This window comes from Falco cherrug, chromosome 12, assembly GCF_023634085.1.
Source record: "Falco cherrug isolate bFalChe1 chromosome 12, bFalChe1.pri, whole genome shotgun sequence".
Classification (NCBI taxonomy): Eukaryota; Metazoa; Chordata; class Aves; order Falconiformes; family Falconidae; genus Falco; species Falco cherrug.
In genome coordinates, this window is record NC_073708.1 from 16,411,541 (window position 1) to 16,437,508 (window position 25,968).

Sequence of the window (25,968 nt, forward strand, 5' to 3'; positions counted from 1 at the left end):
AAAATTGTTAATAAGGTAATACCATTGTGCTCCTAATTAGAAGTCAGATGTAAACCACATTTTTACACTGTTTAAAATCCTTCGGGAAAAAATGACAGCTGAAATAAATTCCAGTAACTCAAGATACTTAAAAAATAAAATTTATTTCTCAAGAACAAATTAAGGTGTTATTATATCAAGGCAATCTCAAAAACAGTTGGAAAAATAAAGGGGTTGTCATTTACTTTAATACAAATAACCACATTAATTATTTACAAATACAATGTCAAAAATTCCTCTTTGACTGCATGATAATGTAGCCAGTAACAGCACATTCCTGGGTTGCTGCTTGTCCAACAGGCAACATTTCTTCACAATTCGTGCCCCTGAAACAAAATATCTACGATCAGAACCTTCCTTTAAACTTCTTCACTCAATTTACCATATCTAAAGCCATTTGTACTAAGACGTTACTCTTCATTAATAAGATTTATCTCACAAATTCAAGAAAACTAGGCTGCAGGTCTCAAGTCCATGGCTTCTTTTTCACATTCTGCCCCCTAGACCAAAGTTATTAATGCATTTTTGGTCACTGTTCTTGTAGTTGGAAATTTATTTGCTTTCAAAATGAGCAAAATTTACAAACTTTTCAACACATATTAAGTTCCAGCATTTAAGTAGGAAAATATTATGCAGAATATTTTGAGAAGAAATCTTCATACGCAAATCCCTGTAAATATTTTGTACAGCTTAAAGGAGCGCTGTCTTTTGAAATGACTCCTCTAGGCTTAAGGCTTCATGTCAAACTGCATTATTGTGTTTAAGTTCCTAAAAAGTTATGTTCCTAACTCCTCATGAAGTGTTCGTAAATACCCTTTTAACAGCATCAAGTGGAAGAAAGCCTATGAATTCCAACAATATGAAGTGAGGAAAATCTTATCAACGTTAACAGTTTCTCTACAGTACACAGAAATAAATGCAGCCAAACAGTATGCTTGGGGTTGAAGGGTTTTTTGGTTAATTTCTAGGGGTTTAGCTTGTTTTTCCCTCTTTAAAACACAGACTTACATGCTGGACAATTATTTCACAGTTCATTCATAGAAAAAAAACAGTAGTATTAGGTGATCAACAACATGGCCTATCTAGTATATGATACACAGCAGCTATGTTTACATTAGCCAGTACTGTGGCACAACAGAGGCCATATCAGCTACTAATATTTCGTACCATCACATTATACTACAGCTCCTGTTAATGATAAGTAAGAAGCGATTATGTTGTATCTATTCATGTTTAGCTAGATACTTTATGAGGAATGCTATAAATAGAGTACACAGACCTATAAGTAGCACATAATAAGCTTACAGCTAATGAAAGATTATTACAATAACTCCTAATTATTTTTGTACTATGTATACTTCTACAAAAGCATTGTAAAAATTACTTTTTAAAAAATAAAATCAATCTTTATAATCACTGATTTTTTCTTACTTCACTTACCATTTTTTATACAATTGTATTTTTCATTTCAGTAAGGAACTGTGGTCACAAAAGATTAATTTGCTGTAAGTAAAATCTGCCCCCCCCCCCTTTTTTTTTTAATAAAGGGAATTACTTCAGTTTCCCAGAAAAATGAAAAAGCTATTCTGCATGTTCAGTAAGGTATTCCTTTACTTGGAATACTTACATATTCTAAGGGTAGCAGAGTGTTGTATTACTGCAAGATCTTCAGTACAGATTAAAGCAGAGTAAGAACAAAGAATGATTCAACTGAAGAATCTGTGACCTGGTTGTTTCCTGAGTACCAAAAAGGCAGAGCGGTTCAGGACAGAAAGCAAACCTATTTAACAGTTACTTCCCTGAACTGATACACTTCCTGTAATAAGTAAGGAAGGTGGTGTATTAAGGGGAAAAAGAACGAGACAGACTATATCCCCAGGCAACACAGACACACACACACACGCACCCTTTTCTCCAGATAGATTAGGTAACTGCATTTTTGGAACTAGGACAGAAAGTTTAAGTGGAAGATTGGTCAGTTAGCAACATGTTACTAATGGAGAAAGTCTTTTCTAACGTCATGTTAATATATACAAGTTTTAAACAAAGAAGCAACCATATCATATTCTAAGTGGAGTCAGAACCCCTCTGCAATCTATTTCATATTTTATGCAGAATGCTTCTGAAATCCAGTGTTTTAGCTACTTCACTACAATGAAAATAAACTTGAAACGTCATTTCCTTCACCCCAAGTCTCTAAAGGAACAGGACTGAAGGAGGTCTGTTTTCAAAGCCTTTCTTCTATCATTCTTGGGCCTCCCCCTAATTGATATTCCTTAGCATAATCAGAATGGCAGGAGCCATTCCAGTTTTTTTACCTCTAGCTGGTGAGCACCTTTGACTGAACTTATTCCTGTTTATTTCAGATTGCATTTGTACTTCTAGTGATTGATTCATGCCCCAAACTAAAGATATGTATCATTTATAAAGTAATATTGGCTATCTATTCCATCCATACGCTCCCATTCACTACACAAAAAACCTCTCTTTGCATTCCTATAAGCATGCTAGATCTCAGTGCTCTTTTGATGCAATTATTTTCACAAGATAGATACTCAAGTCATAGGAAGCTCCCATCACACAGCATATTGTTTCATTTCTTTCTAAAGACGACCATGTTCATAGCCAGAACATTGGGTTACAGAAGATAATCTATTAAAATTTATCCACAAAGCAATTACATTTCTGATTTTTATATCACTAAACTGGTTTAACTTTAGAGGATTAAGATTCAGCAAACACCAGGACATAACATACAATTACTTGGGGAGAAGTAATGATGCTTATTCTGAAGAGACACCATATTGTTCCTTCTAAGCAGTCACAGTAATGGCATTATAAACTGATAATTTGTTGTGTGTCTAAGGAACATCTTACCTTTTCAAGAGCTTCTAGGCTCTGTTGTTTTCTTACAACTTTTTTCTTCAGCTGATTTATTTCTTGATCTCTCTGGAGCAATTCAAACTCTTTTTCACGAAGCTCATCTTTAGAATGCTGGAGTTTCTTCTCTAAGCTCTCCATCTGAACAGAAAACGCAATTAAATCAGAACAGATACTTTACTGAAATCAGGACTATTTATAAAACCAAAACCACTTACAAACCGCGAACAAAACTCATAAATACTGTCAGTATTACCTCTGACTTTGGATTCCCTTGCCAATTTTTTATTGTATTTTTATTTTATCAACATTTTCCTTTGTCAAAAGAGCGGTTTGGGAGCTGTATCATATCAAGTAAACAAGTAAGATTTTAATTTTTATACTGTTACATCCCTGCAAAATTTTTAGTTTTAACTGACAAACATAAAATATTTTTGCTGGTACATTATTAAGGTACTTCTTTCCCTCTCCCTACAATAAGGAACCACTTTTACCCTTCTAGACTAAACCTGGCCAGCTATTGTGTCCCAGGACCAGACTTTGTCTTAGAATTAGCTGCTCTTTGTTAGTGAAACTGGGTTTTTAATTTAAGCAAGAATTACCTGTTTATTGCATTCCTTAATTTCTAACTCTGACTTCTCTAAATTGCACTCTAATCGAATTATTTGTTGTTCCATCTCTCCCCTATGTTCACGAACTGTCATATCCAACTGTGTAATCTAGATGTAGAAAAGGAAAAAAAGGAAATACTTTATTTTGAACCGGTATGCTGATTTAAAATAGTAATATTAAAAAATATGACAGCAAAAGGAATGAAACTAATCCTTTGTAGTCTCAAGAATATTCTCTCAAGTAGTCAATATAAAAATGCACCCTAGCTATCACATTTAAAAGAAAGAGAGGGGGAAAATGGGGAAGTAGTCTGTAACTGAACACATTTTGTACTCAGATACACAGAACACAAACCTAGTTCTCATTTTAAATGGAATGGAATGAGTAGCTCATTATCCATCTTGTTCGGAAGTGCCAAATTTTGCTGAGGAAAAAAAATAATCCTATTGTTTCCAAGAATTCCAGGAGCAGCAGATACAAAGACTGCTAACTCCTGCAGGAAATAGCTATTAAAAGGCTAATTATAAGTGACAGAAGAATAGTTTTTACATGATGGGTATCAAATCCTGAAGCCAGACCAAAAGACTGCAAATATTTCAGGTGAGCTACAGAAATTTATTCACAACAAAGATACTGTTTCATATTTAGAGGCTGCTTTAGAGCTAACGAAATATGTTCCAGTGCAAACAAGAAAAGGCATCTATCATCTCCAAGCACACTTCAGTACAGCTCCTTCATTTTATCAGCTTTGACAATAGTTGTCCTGTAACTTTACCACTAAAGAATAATTATGGGACAGGTTTGCATGAGGCTTCTGTTCTATCACGATAGTAATCTGTGATCCCTTAGGGGAGCACAACCCTATCTTCGTTGTACCATAAGGCTTCAGTAACATACAGCTGGTTTTGAGGTTGACACTTTGGCTGTATTAACAGTAGTTTGGAACGATAGGCAAAGGCGATTAAACCTAGCAGGCTCTTTGTAAGTTATCTACTACATAACAGGAATAACTATCAGTAACATACTCAAAATGATCTGACCTGAGCTGCTCTCTGTTTCAGTTCCCAGTTCCTTTCTTTCAACGCTTGGTCCATGTCAAAGAGTTGTTGGGTTTTGTCTTCAATTTCTCCCTTGCAGTACCTGAAATTCTCATGTTTAATTGCTTAATGCACATTCAGTTGCTTAGCTTCAAGTATCCAGTTTGAAAATCATGAGAACTATTACTTACTTAAAGCCAAATTACTCCAAAACGTTGATCAACCAATTGATTGCAAAGAAAGGAACCCAAATAGAATAATTCTGTTAACTATATTCCAGGTGGAGATTTCCCAATAACCTCATTATTCAAGTTATTTAATTGGTTATCAGGACAACATGTTCTTAAAAAAAGAATAGTACAGAAGAAAATATTGTTAATTTATGGTCAGGAATGAAACTGAACAATTTCATTATAAAAGAAAGTAATTAATCTTATGATTATTTCACAGCTTTGGGAAATCAATTCAGAAATTATATTTTAGCATATATTAAAACAGAATTCCAAAAAAAAGAATTCAGCATCACTTTTCAAAATTTAAGTGAGCTGAGGAGCTTCTGTATCAAGTTACCTTACAGCCACAAACCACTTAAAAATCAGAGAGCTGCTAAGAATATAAAAAAAGACTATCCAAACTAGTCGTTACTCCTAAGGAAAAACTAACACAACTAAGATTTTCATGATGAAAAAGATACCACCTTACCTGAGCTCAGTTGTTAGATCCATAATAGCAACATGCTTCTCCTCCAGAGAGGACTGTGCATTCTGTAACGCATCTTCTAATTCCTGAAGCTCTGCTGAAGTGATTTTTAATTCTCCATGGGCGTTCTGTAACGCAGATTCTAGTTCTACTATTTTCTGTAAGGCTTCCCTGTGGCAAGTCTCACTTTGAAGCAGCTTATCTTCTAAATCTTTCACTATTTTACACACACAAAACACAAAATGTTTGATCATCAGTAAGTTAGGGTCTTTATGCAACACCACTGCCTGCTAGGAGTTGTGGTCATAACTCATTTTTAGTATCTGTTTTTAGGAAAATCTAGAAAAACAGTTACTTCTGAGGTTATGCAACAAGCTTTTCATGGCACTTAAGTCTTTCTATTTCTATTCAGCTCATATTCTGCAACTGACTTGAAATATGAGGATGTATCTAAAAGCATTTGGCCAAGGAGAAAGTACAGAGACAACATACTAAAGGAATATGTAGTGCTATGAAAAATGCAAACAGACTTGCTAGTTTGCCTCCAGTTTAAAGGAATGGTAAAATTAAGTTAAATGGAGGAGGTGGGGTCCGAAAGTTTTTTATTACTATAGACCCTCTTGTGGGCTTTTCTGTTTGTTTTAAAGAGCTGAATTTCTGTGAATAGCATAAGTCTTTATTAAATCTGTGTGTATTATTTGATTACCACATTAAAATCCTGCATTACCAATTTACAGGGAAAACTATTTATTCATTTCACCTAGGATAAAGATACATCCCACAAAAATAAGAAATTTCAAAAGTATATTAAAAGAAGTTTGAGGGTTTTCTGGGTTTGCGAAGGGGCGGGTTGTTTGGAGGTGGTTTTTTTTTTTTTCTTTTTTTAAACTATGGAATTACCAATACATTAAAAAAAAAAAACATTACTTTCCTGTAATTGACCATGAAATGGGGAGAAAAAGGAAAAATGTTTAATCCAATACATATAGAGAAATAGCATGATAAAAGGAAGCTTGAGAAAGAAAATAGTGACATTACCCTCATTTGCCTTTTCATCGAGCTCTGATCTTGTTTCGTCCAAAGTAATATTCAACTGATTTATCTGCATTGTTTTGTTTTCACCCTCTTGTTTTAATTGCACTACTTCTTCTTCCATACCACTAAGTTCATTCTTGCACTGCTCCATCTCCAATTTAATTTGTCTAAACAGAAGCAACAAAAACAAAATGAACCTTGTAATAACAAAAGCAATACGTGTGTGTCCCTACATGCTCCAAGATTTGTGAATAAAATAGGAATAAAAAAAGGCATGTTAAGTAGGCTTTTCTTGCAATCAAAACCATATTCAAGACTAGGAGAGCTTGGTAGATTATATTATCTAGAATTGCAAGCAACTTGATACATTTATGAATTGAATTGCATTATGAAGTGTCATCTTCAGGCTAAATAGCTGCCGGGACACACATTTAATTCCATTGGAAGACTGTTCCAGAAATTCATCCCTCTGCTAGTCAGAAACTTCCCTTCATTTCCAGTCCACGCTCATACCGAATTTTAGAACTACACAGCGGAATATCATTTCAGGCAGCAATCTTCCTTACTGATGTCCCTGTCTGCAGGATACACCTCTCAGTTATTCTAAACCTACCCAATTGTATTATTAAGTTCATCCACCTTCTGTCTCTTTAAATATGCTTCCTCAGCAGCCAGGTGAAGTTTCTCTTCTACCTTTCTCAACTCATCTTCTGCATATGCTTTCTGCTTCTGAAGCTCTTGTTCCAAATTGGATACCTATTTAAAATGGTATTTTAAAAGTGTTGGTACTTTTAAGTTACATACCAAAGAAATATACATCCTTGCCTTGCCACTCAGATAGTGAATGTTTTAAGAGTGGATTTCTTTATTGTCTAAAATTGCATGTAATTTAAGACTAGATCTTTGCAGTCACATTTGAAAGACAAATAGTTTCTAGTAAATATAACAAGATTCAACCATCTGAATTTCAATACGCCTCCCCTTAATTGCAGTCTAGGGTTTGATTTTCCAAATACTTTGCCACTAACGCTAGAGTTTCTGATAGCACAAAACCTGCCTTCAAAAAAAAAAAAAAAACAAATCGCTAAACTCTTTATCTTAGACAGATCTAAAATAGTAACAATCAACTCAGTTATCAAAGAAACATTCAGCTTTTAAAGGTATTGCAGAAACATAAATAAAAGTATTTAATTACTGATCTTTATGTAGATATTTCTCACCATACTGTACCTGTTTTTCAAGTTTAGTTTGACTATCTTCCAGTTCGCCATTTCTAATTGTTTCTTGCTGTAACATTTGCTGCTGATGATGCAAAGTTTGTTGTAGGAGAATATTTTGTTCACTTGTGTCCTGAATATTCTGATCTTTTAGTTTTATTTCTTTCTGTAAATAATAAACCTGAAAACACATTTTTTTTCCATTACAACAAAACGTTTTTACTCGCACTTGCATCAGCTACTCTTATTTTTTTTTTTTTAATAAGTACAGAAGCACACCTATGATTCAATAAAACTTCTGGCTCTGAATTTAGTTGTATTACAGTTTCAACAGTACAGAACACACCTCATAATTGGTCACTGAGTGGTGCTTAATAAAGTGAGGAAAGTAGTAACTTACCAGGCCCAGTTTTTGACTTCTTGCTTTCTAAATATACCTTAACAGGTTAGTATTTCAAAAAACATACATAACAAAGGTTTACCATTTCTAAATCACTGAACTACATTTCTCTCTGTCACTCTTCTTTACTTCTCAAAAAGTCCTTTTTTTCCCCCTTGAGATTTTGTTCTTAGTCCTCCCCTTTATTTCTTCCTGCCTCTATGACAATAAAAAACAGGAATACTGAGTGCCTAACTTGTCACATGTTGAATGGTCTGATTTCTCAGTGTTGAGTGCCAAGAATCTGAGGGGGGTGGAGTGGTGGGGTGGTAAACAGATAAATAAATAAATGTCATTAACTGCTCATCCCAAAATGGAAGTAGTGACTCTGTCACTTATGAAAACGCTGGTCAAAATTACAAAACCTCACTTGCTACCCTTGAGTTTCATATACAGTATAAAACCAACAGTTTTTAGGGCTTAGAAATCAGCAATAAGTATCACAAGCATATGTGCAACACAAAGCACAGATCTCTAGCCAGTTCCTCCTGTGCAGGGTCTAGTAACCTCCGCTGACTAAAGCCTCTCTCTCAGCAGGTAGGGCAGTACTGACATGAACAGCCTACTATGATAATTACCTCTTGTGGTTAGGCATTTCCACAAATAAAAATTAATTATATTAATAATATTTAAACTTAATTCTTTCTTGCTTTCATGTAGTAGTGGAAAGCACAATAAAACCCAGGGGCTTGAAGTAAAATTTTCTTATGCCCAGATCTTCTTACCCACTAGATAGTGAAACACAAATCAACTGTGTGCACCTGCATTTGCAACAGTGCTCTCTATTCCTTCCCAAGATCATACTTTCTTTCACTTAATTCTGATTTTGTTATTTCTTTTAACAATTCATTTATCTTGGTACTTCTTTTCCCTAAGCTTATCCCGTGTTTCTTGGTTATGATTTTCCCTTTACTCTTACAAACTGTATAGTCTTTTCTCAGCTTCCTTCCTATTCAATTCCTGCTGCAAATGTTTTGTATTTTATTTCATAAACCTTCAGATTAAATCACTCATAACAAGTGTTCTCTGCAATACAGAAGAGTTGTTAAAACAAGCTGTTACCTCTTCAGACTTGTTTTTGAGCTGATTTTCAAATATCTCCTTATTTTCTTGTGACTGATTCAAGTACAGTGCAACTTCTTCCTTACATATGTTTAGTGCCAACTCAAGTTGTCTCACCTAGTTGAATATAACAGATTACTTAAAATTGCATGGCATGGTTTTTATTAAGTAGTCTAAAAAAAGTGTTAGAAAACATCTGCAAGTAAAAGGTCTCAAAAGCTAGATTTTTATGTGAAGTATTAAAACAGACATGGAAGATCATACTAAACTTTAAAACTGAAATAGTATTCAGAAATTAAAATTAATTGTGAAATTAAATTACAATACTTTAGACTGTTTAAATCAGATGAGACTATCAGTTATGAGAAAATATTCCACTATTTGTCAGTAGCTAGAACTTAAAAGCAAACATATGCTCAATACCAAATCAATCCACCACATTTTATTACATACAAAATTGTACAAATAAATTTGGAATGATCATATGTAGGTTATGACAAGTCTTTTTCAAAATAATATTCAGACCTTAATACAGTTCCTCTCAGAAAGCTACTTAACAGCAATATATTTTTTTTTTCATTTCTGCACTGAGAGACAGTACCTCAGTTTTACCAAAAGGGAAAGGAAAAGCTTTTAGTAATGTCAACACTGTTAATCTATTATACCCTTTTATACTGATTCAGATCGGTGTAATCTCTAATAAATGTATTATAACCTTAAATAGATAAAAATTATAATGAACAATTATCCATATAACAATTATAATGAACAAACCCAGAGATCTTAGGCCATAGCAATTAAACTTTTTTTAACTGTTTGATTTCAATGCTAAGACGACTTTTCTCATCAGCCAGATTTGTACTGAATGTAGCTGCAGATTAGCTCATCAGTACCACCATTTCTCTAAAACATATTGGACTGTATACCTCTCTCCCTTCCTGAATTCAAGAGCTTTTTGAAAAGCAATAATGGGTCTTAATTTTAAATCTCTGGAAAACATCCCAAATACTACAAAGCCACTTGGACAGAAAACTGGTCCAACACAAGTTCAGAATGAGCACACTACCAGCTAAGTCCCCAGTATCTTCTCCTAGTGATGTCCTGAAAATTTCACATTGTTTGCCCGTGGTAAATCGCCACACAGCAATGGTTTATTAAAATAGTGTTGCAAGCGCTGCATGGAAAACATTTATCAAGCAAACACTAGCAAGAGGTATAGATGGCTAAAAACATGATTCATAACATCACACATGCCTAAAATATATGCTGTATCTAGATCAGAAACCTATATAACATTATCTTTATTAGACAATGTTTTACTTCAAGAGTACAACAAGCACAGATCTGCCCTATTTGTAAGTACAGTAATTTTATAAAGAAATTACACATTGCACAATCTCTTACAGCAGGTTTTGCCATACTTCTTTTAATTAAAAAAAGGAAAGGCTTCAGGTTAATGACTTATGAAATATTTACATGAGACGAATTTCTATAAAGCAGCCGTAAAATAGTTTTTCTATAGAGTATAAAAGGAAATACATCATTACTGCAAACTTTAAAACTATTCATTGAAAATTACAAAGAGCTTACTAACTTTGATTGTTTCTTCTTCTAACTGACTTTTCAGCATCTTCAGTCCTTGATTTTTCTTGACATTTTGATTTTCCATTTCCTGTTTATACATGTATTTTTATTCAAGAGAAAAAAAGGTAAATATAGTAACAGTAATTTAACTAATAAAACCTCAAACTCATGCTAAGAAGTCAGAGGTGTGGTGTGGGGGCTGCATGTGTGTAGATCAGTGTATTTAAAACACAATTTCTTGTATGCTGTATTTATGTACATCATTCTCTGAAGTGAATTTGTTCCTGATAGGTGTCCCTTAATTTCTGCTGCTGCAGAATATAAATAGAAATAAAACACAGCCATAATTGAATATTCTTGATTTTCCACCTAGAGCAGAATAGATGCAGTTGTTCTTTTTCCAGATCTCTTTCCTTTGATTAGAGCAAGAAGCCCAAAGAGCAAGCCAGAGGCATAAATAGAATGCTGAGATAGAAAATAGTGAAAGGTCCTGAAGTTTGTACAATATATTAGTAGCAGCAGCAGGTGGAACTGCACTAGATTCAGTCTATTAGTCAAACAAGAATTAAGAAGCAAAACACTAAGTATCTTATTTTCTACAATTTTTTCATGTGTTTATGGATATGTTTTTCATTAGTCACCTGTTTGACTTGCATTTAAAGAGTCAAACTTACCTTTCTGCTTTCTGTCAGCAACCCATCCAATGAATCAATGTGATGCTGTTTACGTATAACATCTTGTTGCAAAACAGATATTATTTTCTCTTGTTCAATGAATTGTTGATGTTTCTTCTCCAGCTGTGTCTGAAGCTGTCCATAAGTAATTCATGGTTATTTTAATAAGCTTTTTCAGAGAATTTGTGCATATGAACATTTCATTCTGTTCTATTCACCCATCACTTTAAGAAAGAAAAGTAAATACATTCCTGCCATCAGCAGTATTCACAGCCCTAAAAATATCAAGAAATCCCAAACACTTAATATTGTAAAACAACAGGAGAATCAAGAGAATGAGGGCAGGCAGAATGTAATTGTCTGTCATCAGCCAAGACAGCAAGACATGCATACCTTCTTCAGTGAAAGATGACAAGCTTTCTGAACAGCTAGAAATAGCCAAGGTTATACTTCTAACCACACAAAGCAACAGAATTATTCTCTAAAGATGAAAAACCTACCTACAGCTCCCCCTGAACACAGATGCTCATAAGGCTCAGGCTGCCAGAAGTTCAGCAAACAAGACAATATTGTTAGAAGCTGTCATGGTTTAACCACAGTAAGCAAAAAAGCTATACTGCCCCTCCCTCCCCCCCCTAAATATTTGGAGCAAAGAACAACAGTATTCTTCATAAATCCCTATTTCTCTTCAGTTCAGAAGAAAAGTGGATACGAGTATCTCTGAAGGAAATCATGAGGTTGTAGTGTTGGAAAATTAACTAAAATCAGGGAATGTAGGGAGAAGAGATAACTGTTTAACTGGACATCTGCCTCAAATACCAAGACAAAGAAGTTAACAGAGGAAAAACGTTACTAAGTATATCATTTATACATAGTAGCACACAAGGAAAGCCTTACTAGTTCAATCAGTTTCTCCATCTCTTTGTGCTGCTCAAGGTGAGCCAACTTTTCCTTTTCAAAAGCAGAAGTTATCTGCTCATGTTCTTTGCTGATAGCTGTTTCCAACTCATGAATGCGTCTGTTTTTTCCCTAGGAAAGAGCAACAACAAAAACTACTTAATTTGGGCTGTGATATTAAGAGGTGTTTTAATTGATTATAAGGTTCCTAGATTTCACAAAAGAACAACTCAGAAAATACTCCAGTTACAGCATGTTTCATAGCAAAGGATTTCACACCTACAAATTATATAGAGTGTCACTAAATGCAGCCACTACAGAGAGACAAGGTGTCTGCCCAGGTGGACTGCTGGCACAGATTACAGCAACCAGAGCAAGGAACCTCTGACAAAGAAAAAAATTAATTCTGTGTTCACATGGATAGATGGAATCTTTAGAATACAGTTTTCCATTTGAAAGGGACCACATAAATAATTTCGTTTTCTAGCAACCTTAGACCTTTCCCAAAACTAACAAATATTGCGTAACAATATCCAGAGCAGAATTTACAGTGCTCCAAGCATTAGATCATCCTTTTCACTTATTACCATTTAGAAGATATTCACAGGTCTACACGTATCTCACTGAAACAAATGGCAATGCTACAACTGATTTCAATAGGACCAGATTTTCATTGCACATATCATCACAAGGAAAAAGTAACATCCATTAGTAACTTACCATGTTCCAAAGCAGGAAAAAAGTGTGGCTTACCTGAAGCAAGATTAGGTTTTTAAAGACTGCACAGACTGTTAGCAGATCTGAAAGTCTATCCATTTTGAACATGTGGAATTAATACTGGTGCAACTTGAACTTTAATCTCCATTTATGTCTTTCTACATAAATATAGTTTCTCACTAAGAACACTTTACCATGAGTTCCTGTTCCAACTCTGTATTTTTTGCGGCAGCAGCAGAATAAGCAATATTCTTTATTTCCAATTGTCTCTCAAGTGCAGAAAGTTGAGAAGATTTCTTTGTTATCTGGAATAAAATATGGCACAAACCAGCACAAAGACAACAGTTTCAAGTTCATTCAAGTACTTGTATATACTTTCTTACCAGCAACTCCATTTTAGCTACTACTATTTCCTAATATTCTTAATTATTTGTTTGGTTGGTTTTGTATCATCTATTAAACCTTATTACGTACAGAGAAGAATTCAGGACATTTTACCTCAAATTTATCCAATTAAAGATAACTATCAGTGCCATATGAATGGATTAGCTATTACATACTTATTTATAGTCACTAGTAGGAAGTATTGCAATTCCCATTACGCTGGAATTGTATAAACACATTAGCACCAGAATGGAAACATTAGCATTTTAACTTACACAACCAGAGAAGAAATAGCTGAAGCTTAATGTCTTTTTGTGACTCTCTGGTAATGATCGTAATCTCTGGCAACTGTACTAACTCTTAATGCGGAAAAATACAACTGTTTCTTCAACATCTTTTTCTTAAGATTACACATTAATTCAACCATACCAAAGCAACAAGATCGATTTATGTGGAGAATATGCACAAAATAGTAGTACTAAAGCCCACTAACGACATCAGCTTTAAAATGAGATTTCTGGCGTCTAACAAAGTAAGGCTGCTATCTTAAGCTTTTGAGCAAGCAGAAAGATTTCATTTCCAGTTTTTCTTAACTAAGCCAGGTTTTAAAAGTTAATATGGCAATTGCAGTTTTTCCATAACTATCTTTGATTACTGAACTAAACAAAAAGTGACATTTTTTCAGTACTTACTTCTTTCTCTAAGCTACTAGTTTTTGAAGCCTTCTTCAGTAGGTCTTCCTGTATGATTTTAAACTGACTGGCTCTCTGATCCATGCTGATCTTCAAAGAAGAATTCTCATCATCTGCTTTTGTCACTTTAGTACGTAACTTTTCTATCTCCTTCTGGAATCTTTGCCTCTCCTTTTCAAATTGTTTGCTGATAAGTTCCAACTGTTGACATTTTCTGCTCTCTCCAAGTAAAAAAAATAAATTTAAGATTAATTTATAAAAGAACATAAAAACCTGCACTCAAGCAAACAATCATACAAACCAAAGAGAAGAGAAATACAATTTGACAGCATTCTAAATCTTGTATGCATTAGCTCAGTAACAAGACTGTTTATTTCCCCCCCTAACATAACAAAGCTGTGACTCATGGAAACAAATACCCCCACAAACAAACAAACAAAAAACCCTGACAAACAAACAAAATAATTGAAGAAAGCATCACTGTATAGATGCCCTGAAGTAATTTCATGGAGCAATTCTAACAGTAATTGTACTAATACCTGCAGAAATTCTGCAACAGCATGCATAACATCCATAAAGAAAAATGCATGGTTCTATTTCAACACAACAACTCATAGCTTGGCTATTGCTGAACAAGAAACATAAATAGCAAAAGGAAGAATAATAATGTGTCTGGAGAACAAGACAATATCCAGAATTCCATGGTGGCAAATGCTGCCTGTTCAATCAAACTGTATGTGTTAGTTCACAGAGATAAATTTCAAAAACACTAAAAAAATGATTTAAACTCCACCAAAAATTCCTATTCTGTGGATTAATCAGAACTGCACAGCTGTTGTGGTAAGCTTACCTCCTTGACTTCTGATCAATTTGACAGGCTCTGTTTCCAGGCCACATAACCCGCTATTTTCTTGTACTTCTTTACCATTAGAAAGATGCTCAGCTCCAGTACAGACAAAGTTTGCACAAGGTTTTTGAATTTCTGCTTCTTTCATAGCCAGTTTAATGCTATTATAAAGGAGGAAACAATTATTTAACATTCTTTCTACATGCTGATTCTAATACCACCTTATCATCTGCCTATTCTTGCTGTAATTCAGCAACCAGAAAGTTATACCTTAGGTCTGCAATCAAAGGTTTATTCAATTCACAAGAAGATTCAGAGACACCTTCTTCTCTTAAGGAACTGGAAAGCTGGTGTTTCAAGTGCTGCCATTTAAACTAGAAGTTAAAGGAAAACAAAGATCAATGCAAAACCAAATTGCTTCACAGTGTGATTAATTCATGTGTTATTATACTAGCATATAAAATTTAAGATACACACACCAGGATGTTAAAAGTTTAGATCACTTGATCATTATTCTCCTAAGCGCGTGCTTGCAGAGCACTGCAGGTTTGTCTCACATCATAAGTAGAAATTATAGGTATTAAAAGGCCCTCTGAAACAGACACCATTCCTTTCGGTATCTTTGTACTGGTACTGAAAGCATGAATGGTTTTGCTGTGAAAAATTAAATAAATGAAGATACTATCAGTAATTCCATGTTTTGAACTTCTCATATCATGCTTCCTTTCAGATTTTCATGATTGCATTCAATACCACTTTTTCCTCACGTTAGAGGGCTTCTGAGTATTTCATTACATTACTAGAATAATTCCAAATTCTCCCAGAAAATGTAAATGCATTTTCCAAAAAGGGCCCTAGAACAATTTTAAGGCCCTTCCAAATAAATGTCTATGGTCACAACAGCACAAAACATAACTTTTATACAGAATTACTACATTCTCTTCAGCTGAGGTCACTTTGGCAATTCCAAAAGCATACAGAAAGCATACTTTTGATTTTTTTTCATTACAGCTACTCACATTTATACTTCAAAAACCAAGATATCTGATGCAATCTGTACTCCTGACCTGAGATATCTCCAGCCCTTCCCAACACTTCCTCCCATAACCCCAATCAGTTCACAACTTTGGGTCTTTTATATGGTTCTTCCCCCATTGCAGTCAGTTTAGTGATAAACTTCACTAGTACAATCTTCAGGCTCTTAAGCCAGGGTTTACCCTAGGAAAACAGAAGTTCATTTGCAGCCAGGGAAGGTGTGCCCTCTCTTTCCCAGCAAAAACAAGTTCCTACAAACATCTCTCCTGCTCTAGTTTTTCTAGTGCCGAGGTGGATACATCAACTCTGCCTGTGTGACACAATGTGTCTGCCATACAGGAAATGTCATACTGTTCTACTGGGAACCACTTCTGCATCATATAACGGGAAATCATCACATTTTAGAGAACAGACATAATACGAAGAATCAATACATAGAACAGAGGAACGGAATGTTAAATGCTTGCTGATCAATCAATTCCAAAGCACCAATTCCTTGTTCTTTAATGAGAAGACAAAAGTAAAATATTTAAATTAAGTAAACACGTCATCCATGCAACTTGGAAACCAAAGACATTTTACTCAGATTATTTCTCAAGAATGTCACAGGATTTCCACACAATGCCTATTAGAATTGTTTAAGACGCATAATACAATTTTTAAGGATTTATCAATCACTGTACCTCTTCAGGTGTACTTAAAGACAGCTGGGAAATGATGGTTTCTAGTATGTTGAGCTCTTCCTTTGAATCTTCAACTTCTTGACAGCATAACTTCAAGTGGTTATGTTGCTGTGCTGTAAGCGCTCTCAGCTCTGCATTTTCACTTACTAGAGCATTTTTCTCTTTGAGTACTGTTTCTTTTTCACGAAGTTCACTCTCAAGCTCAATGATCTTCTGGTCAGACTGAGTCAGCATTGATACCATTTCAGTGTTCTTTGCCTCTAGAGTCTTAATTTCTTGTTTTTTGTCATGATTCTCTTCCTTTAGTTGTCTAAAAAAGTATAACATTTTAAAGGTATAGCTCAACATATTTTAATTTTTAGAAGTACTGGAAGAACACACCATAACTATACTCTTTTACTAGCATCCTCCCTCTCAAAACCTAAGATTACCTCTTTACAAAGGACAGAAAAGTTTTCACTGCTTTACTAAGCTTTCACTGTTCCTAAGGACCAAACTGCCGTAAGCAAACAAAAGGAGAGAATAAACTAGTTCTCATTCTTAAGCAACTTAATAAAGTTTTAAGCAATATCACAAGAGTCACTGCTAGGAAACAGATCAAGGTGGCTTTAATTGTGCTGAAGCCAACGAAACTTAAGAACATAATAAAATAAATATATAACAATACCTAAAATCACAATATATGAAAATAATATACTAAGACTGAGCTAGTTCAGCATTCTGCCACTAACAAGAGCAGGAGGGGTCCCATTTCTTCTCTCCCCTCATACCTGACTGTACCATGAGCCAATTGTATTTTTAGCCCATCACACATCAGTTACTTTTTAAGGTACCTGTTGGTTTAGCAAACTGAATTAGCTCAGCAAAGGTCCTGATGAGTGCCAAACCCAGTGCAAGTTAGCAGAGAAAAAGGGCAGTCTGCAGGAAAGACACACTCTCAGCAGCAGCAGAGCGCTATTAAACAGGCTCAGGCTAGTGTAAGGGTGCTCACGCGCTGCTCATCCCTGCCAAAACTGTTAGAGAAGAACAAAGAACAACTGTTAAGACAGGAATGTGAGTGTGGACAGCGTGTGTGAATGGACGATCGGAGAAGGTGTTTGTCCAAACCAGCTAAAGACAACCAGCTGATGGTTGTCTTCCCTCATTAAAGTAATGAGGGAATTAACAAAAGAATTCTGAAACAAAGGGGAGTTCAGCTTGGAAAGAAGCATACAAGGAACATAATTTTTAACAGTGGGAAAGGACCTTGGAGTGGGAACAGAAGAGCAGTCAAAACCTGGTTTGATAATTCCATAAAATGCAGCCAGCATCACAACCCCTGTTCAGGCCTGAGTGCAGCTTCCCCATCTGATGCCAACAGTATCCTTCATTCTAGTTAGGGACTGACAATATGGTATGCAACAAGTAGGGACCCACACCTGGAAGCGTAAGGGAACTCACAGGGTGCTTTCTCACTGGCATTTACATTAGCAGGCAGAACACGTACACATAAAACCAGAGAACCCACATCTCCCACAGCAACAGCGTGCAACCAAAGGAAGCTGTGCTCCCAGAGGACTTGATGATGTGCTGCTTGTTATGGTGAATATGTGACAGCATGTGGGATTAGAATTTTTAGGGATTAGTTATACAAAGAAATTTTAAAATTTGTAAGTGTATGCTAACATTTTTTAGCTATATAGTATTGTAGTTTGTCTGTTATATTGCTGACACTGACCTTAAGTGTTCAGTGACGCTGATCCTGATGTGAACTACGTGAATTGAGCAGCACATTCACAGTGACAGTTGTAATGTGCAATTTCTTCTTAAATAACTGTATGTTTAAAAGCCTTTGTGTTACCTTAATTGCTCTTCTAGGATGTCGAGATCCTTTCTGTAGCTGACACATTTTTCATTCAACTTCTCTTTTTCTTTTTCACAATTAATTAAACGTTTTCCCAAGACTGCTTCTTCAGCTTTAACCTTAAAAAGGAATTTTTTTTCGTTACTGGACAATAATGTCTTGGTTTCAGCTGGAATAGAGTTGATTTTTCTTCCTAGTAGCTGGTGGTGCTGTGGTTTGGATTTAGCATGAGAATAGTGTTGATAACAGGCTGATATGTTCAGTTGTTGCTAGGTAATGTTTAAGTCAAGGACTTTTCAAGTTTCTCAGGCCATGTCAGAGAGAAGGCTGGAGGGGCACAAGAAGCTGAGAGGGGACACAGCTGGGACAGCTGACCCAAACTAGCCAAAGGGACATTCCATACCATAGAATGTCATGCTCAGTATTGGGAAGAGCTGGCCGGGGCAGCCGATCACTGCTCAGAGACTGGTTGGCTGTCAGATCAGCGGATGGTAATTGTATTGTGCATCACTTGGTTGGTTTTTTCCCCTCCCTTCCCTTTGGACTTCATTCTTCTCTCCCTGTTTCATTACAACTGTTATTGTTTTATTTTATTTCAAATATTAAACTATTAACTCAACCCTCAAGTTTTACCCTTTTCCCCAGTTCTCCTCCCCATGTCTCTGGTGGGGAAAGGTAGTAAGCGAGCAGCTGTGTGGTACTTAGTTGCTAGCTGGGGTTAAACCATGACAAACAATTATCTAAGATTACATGGCCAACCGTGGGGTTTTTTTTGAAAGAATACTATAAAGACTATGCTGTTTCTTTTTTTCTTTCTGGTAAGCCTGTAGATAATTCTACTGCTCACTGTTGTGAAGAAAAGCAGAAGAGCAAAGAAGTTTGCTTTTTTTCTATCATTTGGGAAAAAAGAAATATTTTGGTTTAATATTTTAGGGCAATCTCCTTCCACAAGAAGTCTAATCAAATAAAAATCCTCTGTAAGAGCTAACTGTCTCAGGCCTGTATTTTCTTCTCCCACAAGGCAGGGAGCATTAACAATTTTGACCACTGGAAACTTAGGAGATGAATTCATTTTCATCTTAGCTCTTCTCTAGGTTGTGTTTCATTGAACAGATTATACAGATGGAGTCAAGAGTTCTTTTAAAAGGACCATATACTTCTGAAATGTAAAATTCCCAGCTAGCAAGCAAGAGACAGAATAAACAGCAGTAGTATTCGAATACCTCAGATGCAGGCTGTCCAGACTGTGAGCAGTTTAAAACTCAGTAACAGAAGTTGTCACCACAAACAGTTGCTTACCCTGTTCCACCTCTCCTAGAACTTTGCCACAAACAAGCAGAAACAACTGACCCACTGGTGAACCCGTTGCTGTTAGCTGCCTAGCTTATTGGAAGAAGCAAAGTCCTAATAGCACGGCAAAAACAAGTGAACAAAAAATGCTCACCTTTTCTAGTTTTTCAGTTATTTTCCCTTTATACCTTTTAAAAGCCCTTATCAGCTCCTCCGCATTCAACAAAGCTTCATTTCTTTGCTGCTCTGCTCTGCAAAGTATATAAATTTTAAAAATAATAAATTTCTGTCATTGTGTAACTATTTCCTCCAGTTACTAAAAGCAACTACTAAATTCATTGTTCCAGGTGACTTCCTTTCTTCCAACTTTGCAAGCCCTAGATAAAAAGTTTCACAAGGCATAAATCAATTTTAAATATCATTTTTGCATATTAATATAAACAAAATTCCAATAAGACTAAGAATGTAAAAATCAACGGGTTTGATTCCCGGTCAAAAGGGGTTTGATTCAAAGCCTCCTCCTCCTGTCTCTACCAGTAAAAGCCTGTTTTAGGGAATGGGGTAGCATGTATGATAAGGAAGTAGAAGATAGCAATGCTCCTTAAAATTCAAACTGCTTAAGGTGAACTAGAAAAGATTTTGATACTGGAAGAAGCTCTCATGATGAACTCAAAGGATAAATTATTTGGAGGATACTGAAGAGATGGTAAAACAATAATAACAAAAGAAGCTGAGACTGGGATGATATTATGCGAGCAACTGTTCAAAGCAGCAACCCCGACCACCTACTATCTTGCTTTATTACTCCATGTGCCTGACCCTTTCTTACTTTCCCTTATTGTTAGTCACTAGGGAAGAAGTTGGAACAGTTAGTCTCAGGACAGCTCAGTGTGCAGCCTGTTCAGGACACCCAACACAGGCACACAAAAATTACCACTGCTCAGTAACATTTGTTTCTCTTCCACTAAGGGAACTGTGGAGACAGGGCAAGTGCCTCATCTGAGTACAGCCTACCCTCAGACTGGCATTTCTCAGTCCGAGGACCACTGCCCATTTGGAGATGACAAAAGCATTCAGAGAAGAGGACAAAGGAATTTTAGAATAACAAACAAAACTGTGTTAGTTTAAAGCATTTCAGTTTGTTGGCCAAAGAACAGCAAGTGGTCATAATTACTGATAAGAAGCGAACTGTAATAATCGTTAATACTAACCATAAGGCCATATGTTGCCTTTAACACCTGGCAGAAGCTTCATTTTTCTAAAGCACTAAAATATTTACATTTGCAACTAGTAACTAATTAGAGCTAGTTCCAACCTTACACGCTCTGAATGAACAGTGAACATAAATCAACACAATTCTTCACCAGTAGCGCAAGCCCCACAGCATTTCCATTTGTCTAGCTACAGGAAGGTTAGAGGCAATTTTATGGGTAGACAGACAAGCCAAACAAGAGTTTTGCATTCAGAAGTCTCATGAAATGCTTTCCTAAGTCATTAATCCAGTTATTTTTTGCCCCAGATAATACAGTTAAATTAAATGGGCAGGTAGGAATCTTTTTATTTATTCCTATCATTTCTTTAAAATTACATTTTGGAGGTCATAGGATTGTATACAGCAACTTCCAACAGTCAAAAGAAATTACCAAACCCTCCCAGAAGCCACACAACCACTAGGCTAAAGGAGACACTAGGAAAGGGAAATGGGGATTGGGATGGAATTACAGCACCCATTTGAAAAGTACCATATAGACAGGTAAGATTAAGGATAACGTAAAAATGTTCTCTCAATTAAGTTCTGCTTCTGTCACTTTCCTCACACCAATCCCAATAATACAGCACTCAGTACTGCTGAATACCAAGTGCTGAGCATATACTGCCGGTTCTTGCAAGACAAAGTCAAAAACAGTTCAGGAAAAATATGTTCTGAATACATTTCAGCTCTCCACTGTACAGCTATTCTGAAGGGAAAAAAGCAGTGATAAAGCTAGTGTACAGTATCAGTCTGCAACTACCAGCAAATGTCAAGATTTAAAAAGTACCTATTTAAATAATAATCTTTACACAGTATTTCCCCTTTTAAAAAAAAAATCCTTAACACAGAAATAATTTGATTCCACAAAGTAAACATCTGCTAATAGAAATAAACACTTATGCACTATTATTCTGTATTCAATTTATTAAAGTTATTTAGCTACCTCTTTCCTTGCTTGTTTTGTTCAATTAACTCCATTTTCAGATTTTTATAGTCCTTTTTATATCTTTGCAACATGTCTTCTCTTTCCATTGCTGTTTTCTGGCTTTGATCTAGTTTATTTTCTGCATCTCTAGCAAATAAATAAAGCATAATTAAAAAACAAGAACTTTTTTGTAAAGAAATTACATTTTTGTTGTTCTTTTCTGCACATGATGTTTTGAGAAATTCTAGTCAAACACGCTGCAACTCTCAACACTGGGTTTGCAACACCCATAGTCTCCAGATTACCCAGGATTACGTCTGCAGTCGCATCCAAACTCATCAATAGGTATTGTGACTTCAGGTCCTGAGATCTGAACATAGAAATCACCATTTTTCTGGCAATATATGACTGGTCAGGATACACTCGTGGGAAAAAAAAACACTTAAATTAAATATAAGTACTTTCACTTCTTTTGTGAAGACAAACTATTGAGATATTAATTGAATATTATATAGCATGAGGTTGTAAGATAAACTGACAGCCAGTTATGCCTTCCTGACAGCCTGAGCACTGTTTACATTAGCTTTACTTCAGCATTTGCCGTGATTAATATATTAATGAAGAACGACTCTTTTATGCTACACGCTGCACAGTCATGTATGAAAACACGTACACTTTACTACAGAAGGTAAGCAGTCATGTAACATACAATCACTCTAGTCAGTTATGAGGGCACATTCATGTTTAGCATACATTACAAACTGCTTTCTTTTACCAGCCTTTACTTTTTCTCCATTTCCTGAAGTACATGCAATACCAAAAAATCCCTGTACCTCCCTCCTATAAATGGCTCCAAAATGAAAGTTTCAAGGCCCAGATTACATAACTCACACAGTACCAGCAATTATGTCATCCTGAAAGATACTTGACTAGCAAGCAGACCACAATAACATGTTGATTTAAAAGTATGGTTATTACCTCAGAATTTTATCTTGAGCTGAAACTTCTGCTTCCAAGTTTGCGATCTGTTCTTTCCACTTCGGAATGCTGACTAAATGTGTACCTAAAGTCGATTCAAGATATGAAATCTGAAATACAAACGTATTTGGGATTTCATTAACACTTGTATATACACCTTCACGAGAGACACAAGAACAGTCTACTTACTGAACGACATAGTGCTCTTAACCTTACTGTAGAATATGCTTGTTAATCTACACAAACTGACCTCCAATTTTCTGCTCATTTAGCATCCTTCCAGTTCCCTAGCACCATTCCAGTGTGATATGCTTCTCTAGCAGTTACTTCTTTACGTGTTGATCTTTTCTCTCACCTTTCCCCAAAAGTTTATATACTACTACCTGTTCTTTCGATGCCAGACAGTCAAACATCTGATCTGTTTATTTGTACTGTCTTGGAGATAACATTCCTCAAACAAAAAGCATTAAGCATAGCTATTTTTTTAATGTTAAATACAAACCAAATACAAGAAGACAGTTGTCCTGAAAAGGACTGTACATACAACTGTAAATTAAATCAGTAATGATTTACTAGATACAATATTTCCTTCCAACTCACCTTCACTTTTTCAAAATAGCAGTATTAATCCAACCTGAAAGGCCAACATCATGCATTTCCTAGACAAATGACTGCTGTGCCATTGTTATTCACATTAATCTTCATGTAGTTCAGACATGTGAATCTACAGTACTAAATACATTAGTGAATTATTTTCTTACATAATGTATTCTGCATTCTGTGACTTAATGGCTTTAGATTAAACTTCGGAACATGAGAATTGTTTTGCTCGTGGAGACACAGATTCCAAACTATTCTGTTCCAAGATTAAAGCTGAATACCAAGAAAAAATAAAATATAAAATTTTAAAGTTTTAATATTAAATTTAAATAGATTCAGACAAGACAAAAAATAGCATGTTCTGCTTGGAATTACAGACTCAGAAGTCAAGGTCACTGGGGCATTTTTGGGAGGTTTGAGGTTTGTTCTTTTTGAAGAATACACTAAAGACACATACTTTTGTTTTTGACTGCATCAGTTCGAAGTTCATTGTTTCCACCCTGTTCTTTAGACAGTGGTTCTGAGAAACCAAGGATGCATTTTGCTCATGAAGGACATTCAGCTTCTCCTTGAGATGTTCATTTTCTTCTGCACTTTTATCAGAAGTTGTGGATACTGAGTAAGACTAGACAAAAAAAAGGTGGGGAGGGTTATATATATTTAAACATACAGACGTTTATATATGTGTAAGCAATATACACATCAATGGAAGCTCTACAGAACAACTGTATTTAAATCATATGTTTAAGAGCGCTCAGTTGATACAGTTGCCCAAAGCAACAGGTTATCAACTCCCAAGCACTAAAAGCAAAAAATATTCTTAAACATAGCAAGAAATAGAAAACCAAAGTAATATAAATAAGTTACAAAGTATAATATTTACTTCAGATTTTCTTTGAAAATCCTGGCAAGATGTTTTAATAGCATTCTTCTCACAGTTGGAAAAGCGTTGACAGCTGCAATTAGGCTGAACAAGGTCCTCCAAAGTGAAGTCTGCAGCCTCATGGAAGCAGCGGCCATAATGTTCACTTGTACCAGTGCTAGAAGAGGGAGTAAAAAGTTGCTACGCTGTTTTTCCTTTGTTATTTTTAAATTGCTTACAAAGAGTATTCAGAAGTAAAGCACAACAATTGCTACTTACAATAATCCATTATACTGAACAAGGCAATATAGACTACAAGAGACAGGCTGTTCTCATTCCCAAATGCACATACCTGGAAAGCTCTTCCTCTACAATTTGTAGGCTTTTTTCAGTTCTTTTCAGCTGACTATGTAATGACTGTAAATTTGCAAGCAGGTCTTCATCAGCAGCACTTGTAGAGCAAGTCCACATACTACATTCCATTGGTACCACACAAACAGCTAAAATATTTAATATTAAAAAATTGTTAAATGTATGTGAATACTATTTGCAAAGACACTTTTAAAGATACTGAAATAAGACAAACAGAAAAAAATGAAGGGGGGGGGGGGGGGGAGAAAAATACAGAAAAGGAAATACCGAGTCTCCAAACGTACACATACATTTTGCACACTATCTTTTCCCACATTCACTATGTAAGAGTTACTCTGTACAAGTTGTCTTTTTTGAGAAAGAGTTCTGCTTGTATGCATTATGAAATACGAGAAGCTTCATAACTTGTGATTTATGAAAACTGGAAAAACCTGCTATATACATCAGTTGCCAGAAGTCTCTTTCTATAACCTGTCTCAGTTACATCAGAAGGGCCGTGCAACCGGCAAGGCACCCGAAACGGTAACAGGACCACCCCCCGAACACACAGCGCTGGCCTCGCTGCCCAGCGGCCCACGACACCAAGCAAACCGGCGCAGCGAGGGCCTGGCGGCGCAGAGGACGCGGAGCCGGCCCTCACCTCGGTGAAGGAGACTTCGCAGACCGAGCTTGAGAAATGTCGCCGGGAAACGGACGGACGATTCAGAGAAACCAGCGCTCCCCGGCGAGGCGCCGCCGCCGCCCGCCTCAGTGGCGCGGGGGTCCTCCCGCCGCCCGACTCCGTAGGCCGAAGGGGACCGGTAACCGGCCGGCCGCGATCCCGCCTCAGGATCCCGCCGCTCCGCTCGCCCCAGCCGCAGCTGTCCCGGGCCGACTGGGAGCACTGGGCGGCGGGGCCCGCGCTCGCAATCGTCGCACCTGTGGAGCGTCCGGCAGCGAAGAGGCCGCGCCGCGGAGGGCCTAGGCTAGCCGGGGCACGGGGCACTCGCCCGCTTCAGCGCTCTCCAACCGAAGACCCGAGGCCGCCAAGCGGCCGCCCGCCGGGAGTGGAACAGAGAGTAAAGAAGAGATAGGAAGAGCCTACCCCCGGGTCTGAGGAGATGCGCCTCGACAACAGCACCGGCTCGGCCGCTCCCTAAGCCCCCACTGCCCGCTCCGCCGCCACCCTAAGCCCGGTCCTTACCCGCTTCAAACCGCGCGGGCCGCCGCCGTCGAGATCCGCACGCCCCCCCCCCCCCCTTCGCTCCGCCCTCACGGCGCACGCGCACCGCCGCTCCCTCTCGCGTCGCCCTCACGGCGCATGCGGGCCCCGC

At 36.6% G+C, this 25,968-nt stretch overlaps 1 protein-coding gene across 5 annotated transcripts; it reads right to left on the bottom strand.

The window, feature by feature from the left end:
• Positions 1 to 124: 124 nt before the first annotated feature.
• CCDC18 (coiled-coil domain containing 18) lies at positions 125 to 25,886 on the bottom strand. Of its 5 annotated transcripts, none has more exons than XM_055724221.1 (26): positions 25,839 to 25,886; positions 24,636 to 24,783; positions 24,305 to 24,461; positions 23,879 to 24,046; positions 22,822 to 22,931; positions 21,862 to 21,990; positions 19,821 to 19,917; positions 18,374 to 18,495; positions 16,534 to 16,843; positions 15,086 to 15,189; positions 14,819 to 14,976; positions 13,969 to 14,189; positions 13,087 to 13,197; positions 12,176 to 12,307; positions 11,279 to 11,413; positions 10,615 to 10,692; positions 9,021 to 9,137; positions 7,533 to 7,700; positions 6,916 to 7,058; positions 6,306 to 6,469; positions 5,271 to 5,484; positions 4,572 to 4,671; positions 3,522 to 3,638; positions 2,917 to 3,060; positions 1,667 to 1,776; positions 125 to 365 (listed from the first exon to the last, which is right to left on the bottom strand). In XM_055724221.1, exons 2-25 carry the CDS (start codon positions 24,764 to 24,766, stop codon positions 1,708 to 1,710), a joined length of 3,399 nt encoding a protein of 1,132 aa, XP_055580196.1. In that variant the 5' UTR covers positions 24,767 to 24,783; positions 25,839 to 25,886; the 3' UTR covers positions 125 to 365; positions 1,667 to 1,707. The 5 variants fall into 5 exon arrangements, 4 of the variants coding, with proteins under 4 accessions (XP_055580196.1, XP_014140739.2, XP_027670215.2 ...); XM_014285264.3 differs by lacking the exon at positions 25,839 to 25,886 and adding an exon at positions 25,296 to 25,614; XM_027814414.2 differs by lacking the exons at positions 3,522 to 3,638; positions 25,839 to 25,886 and adding an exon at positions 25,296 to 25,419.
• Between the last annotated feature and the right edge of the window lie 82 nt (positions 25,887 to 25,968).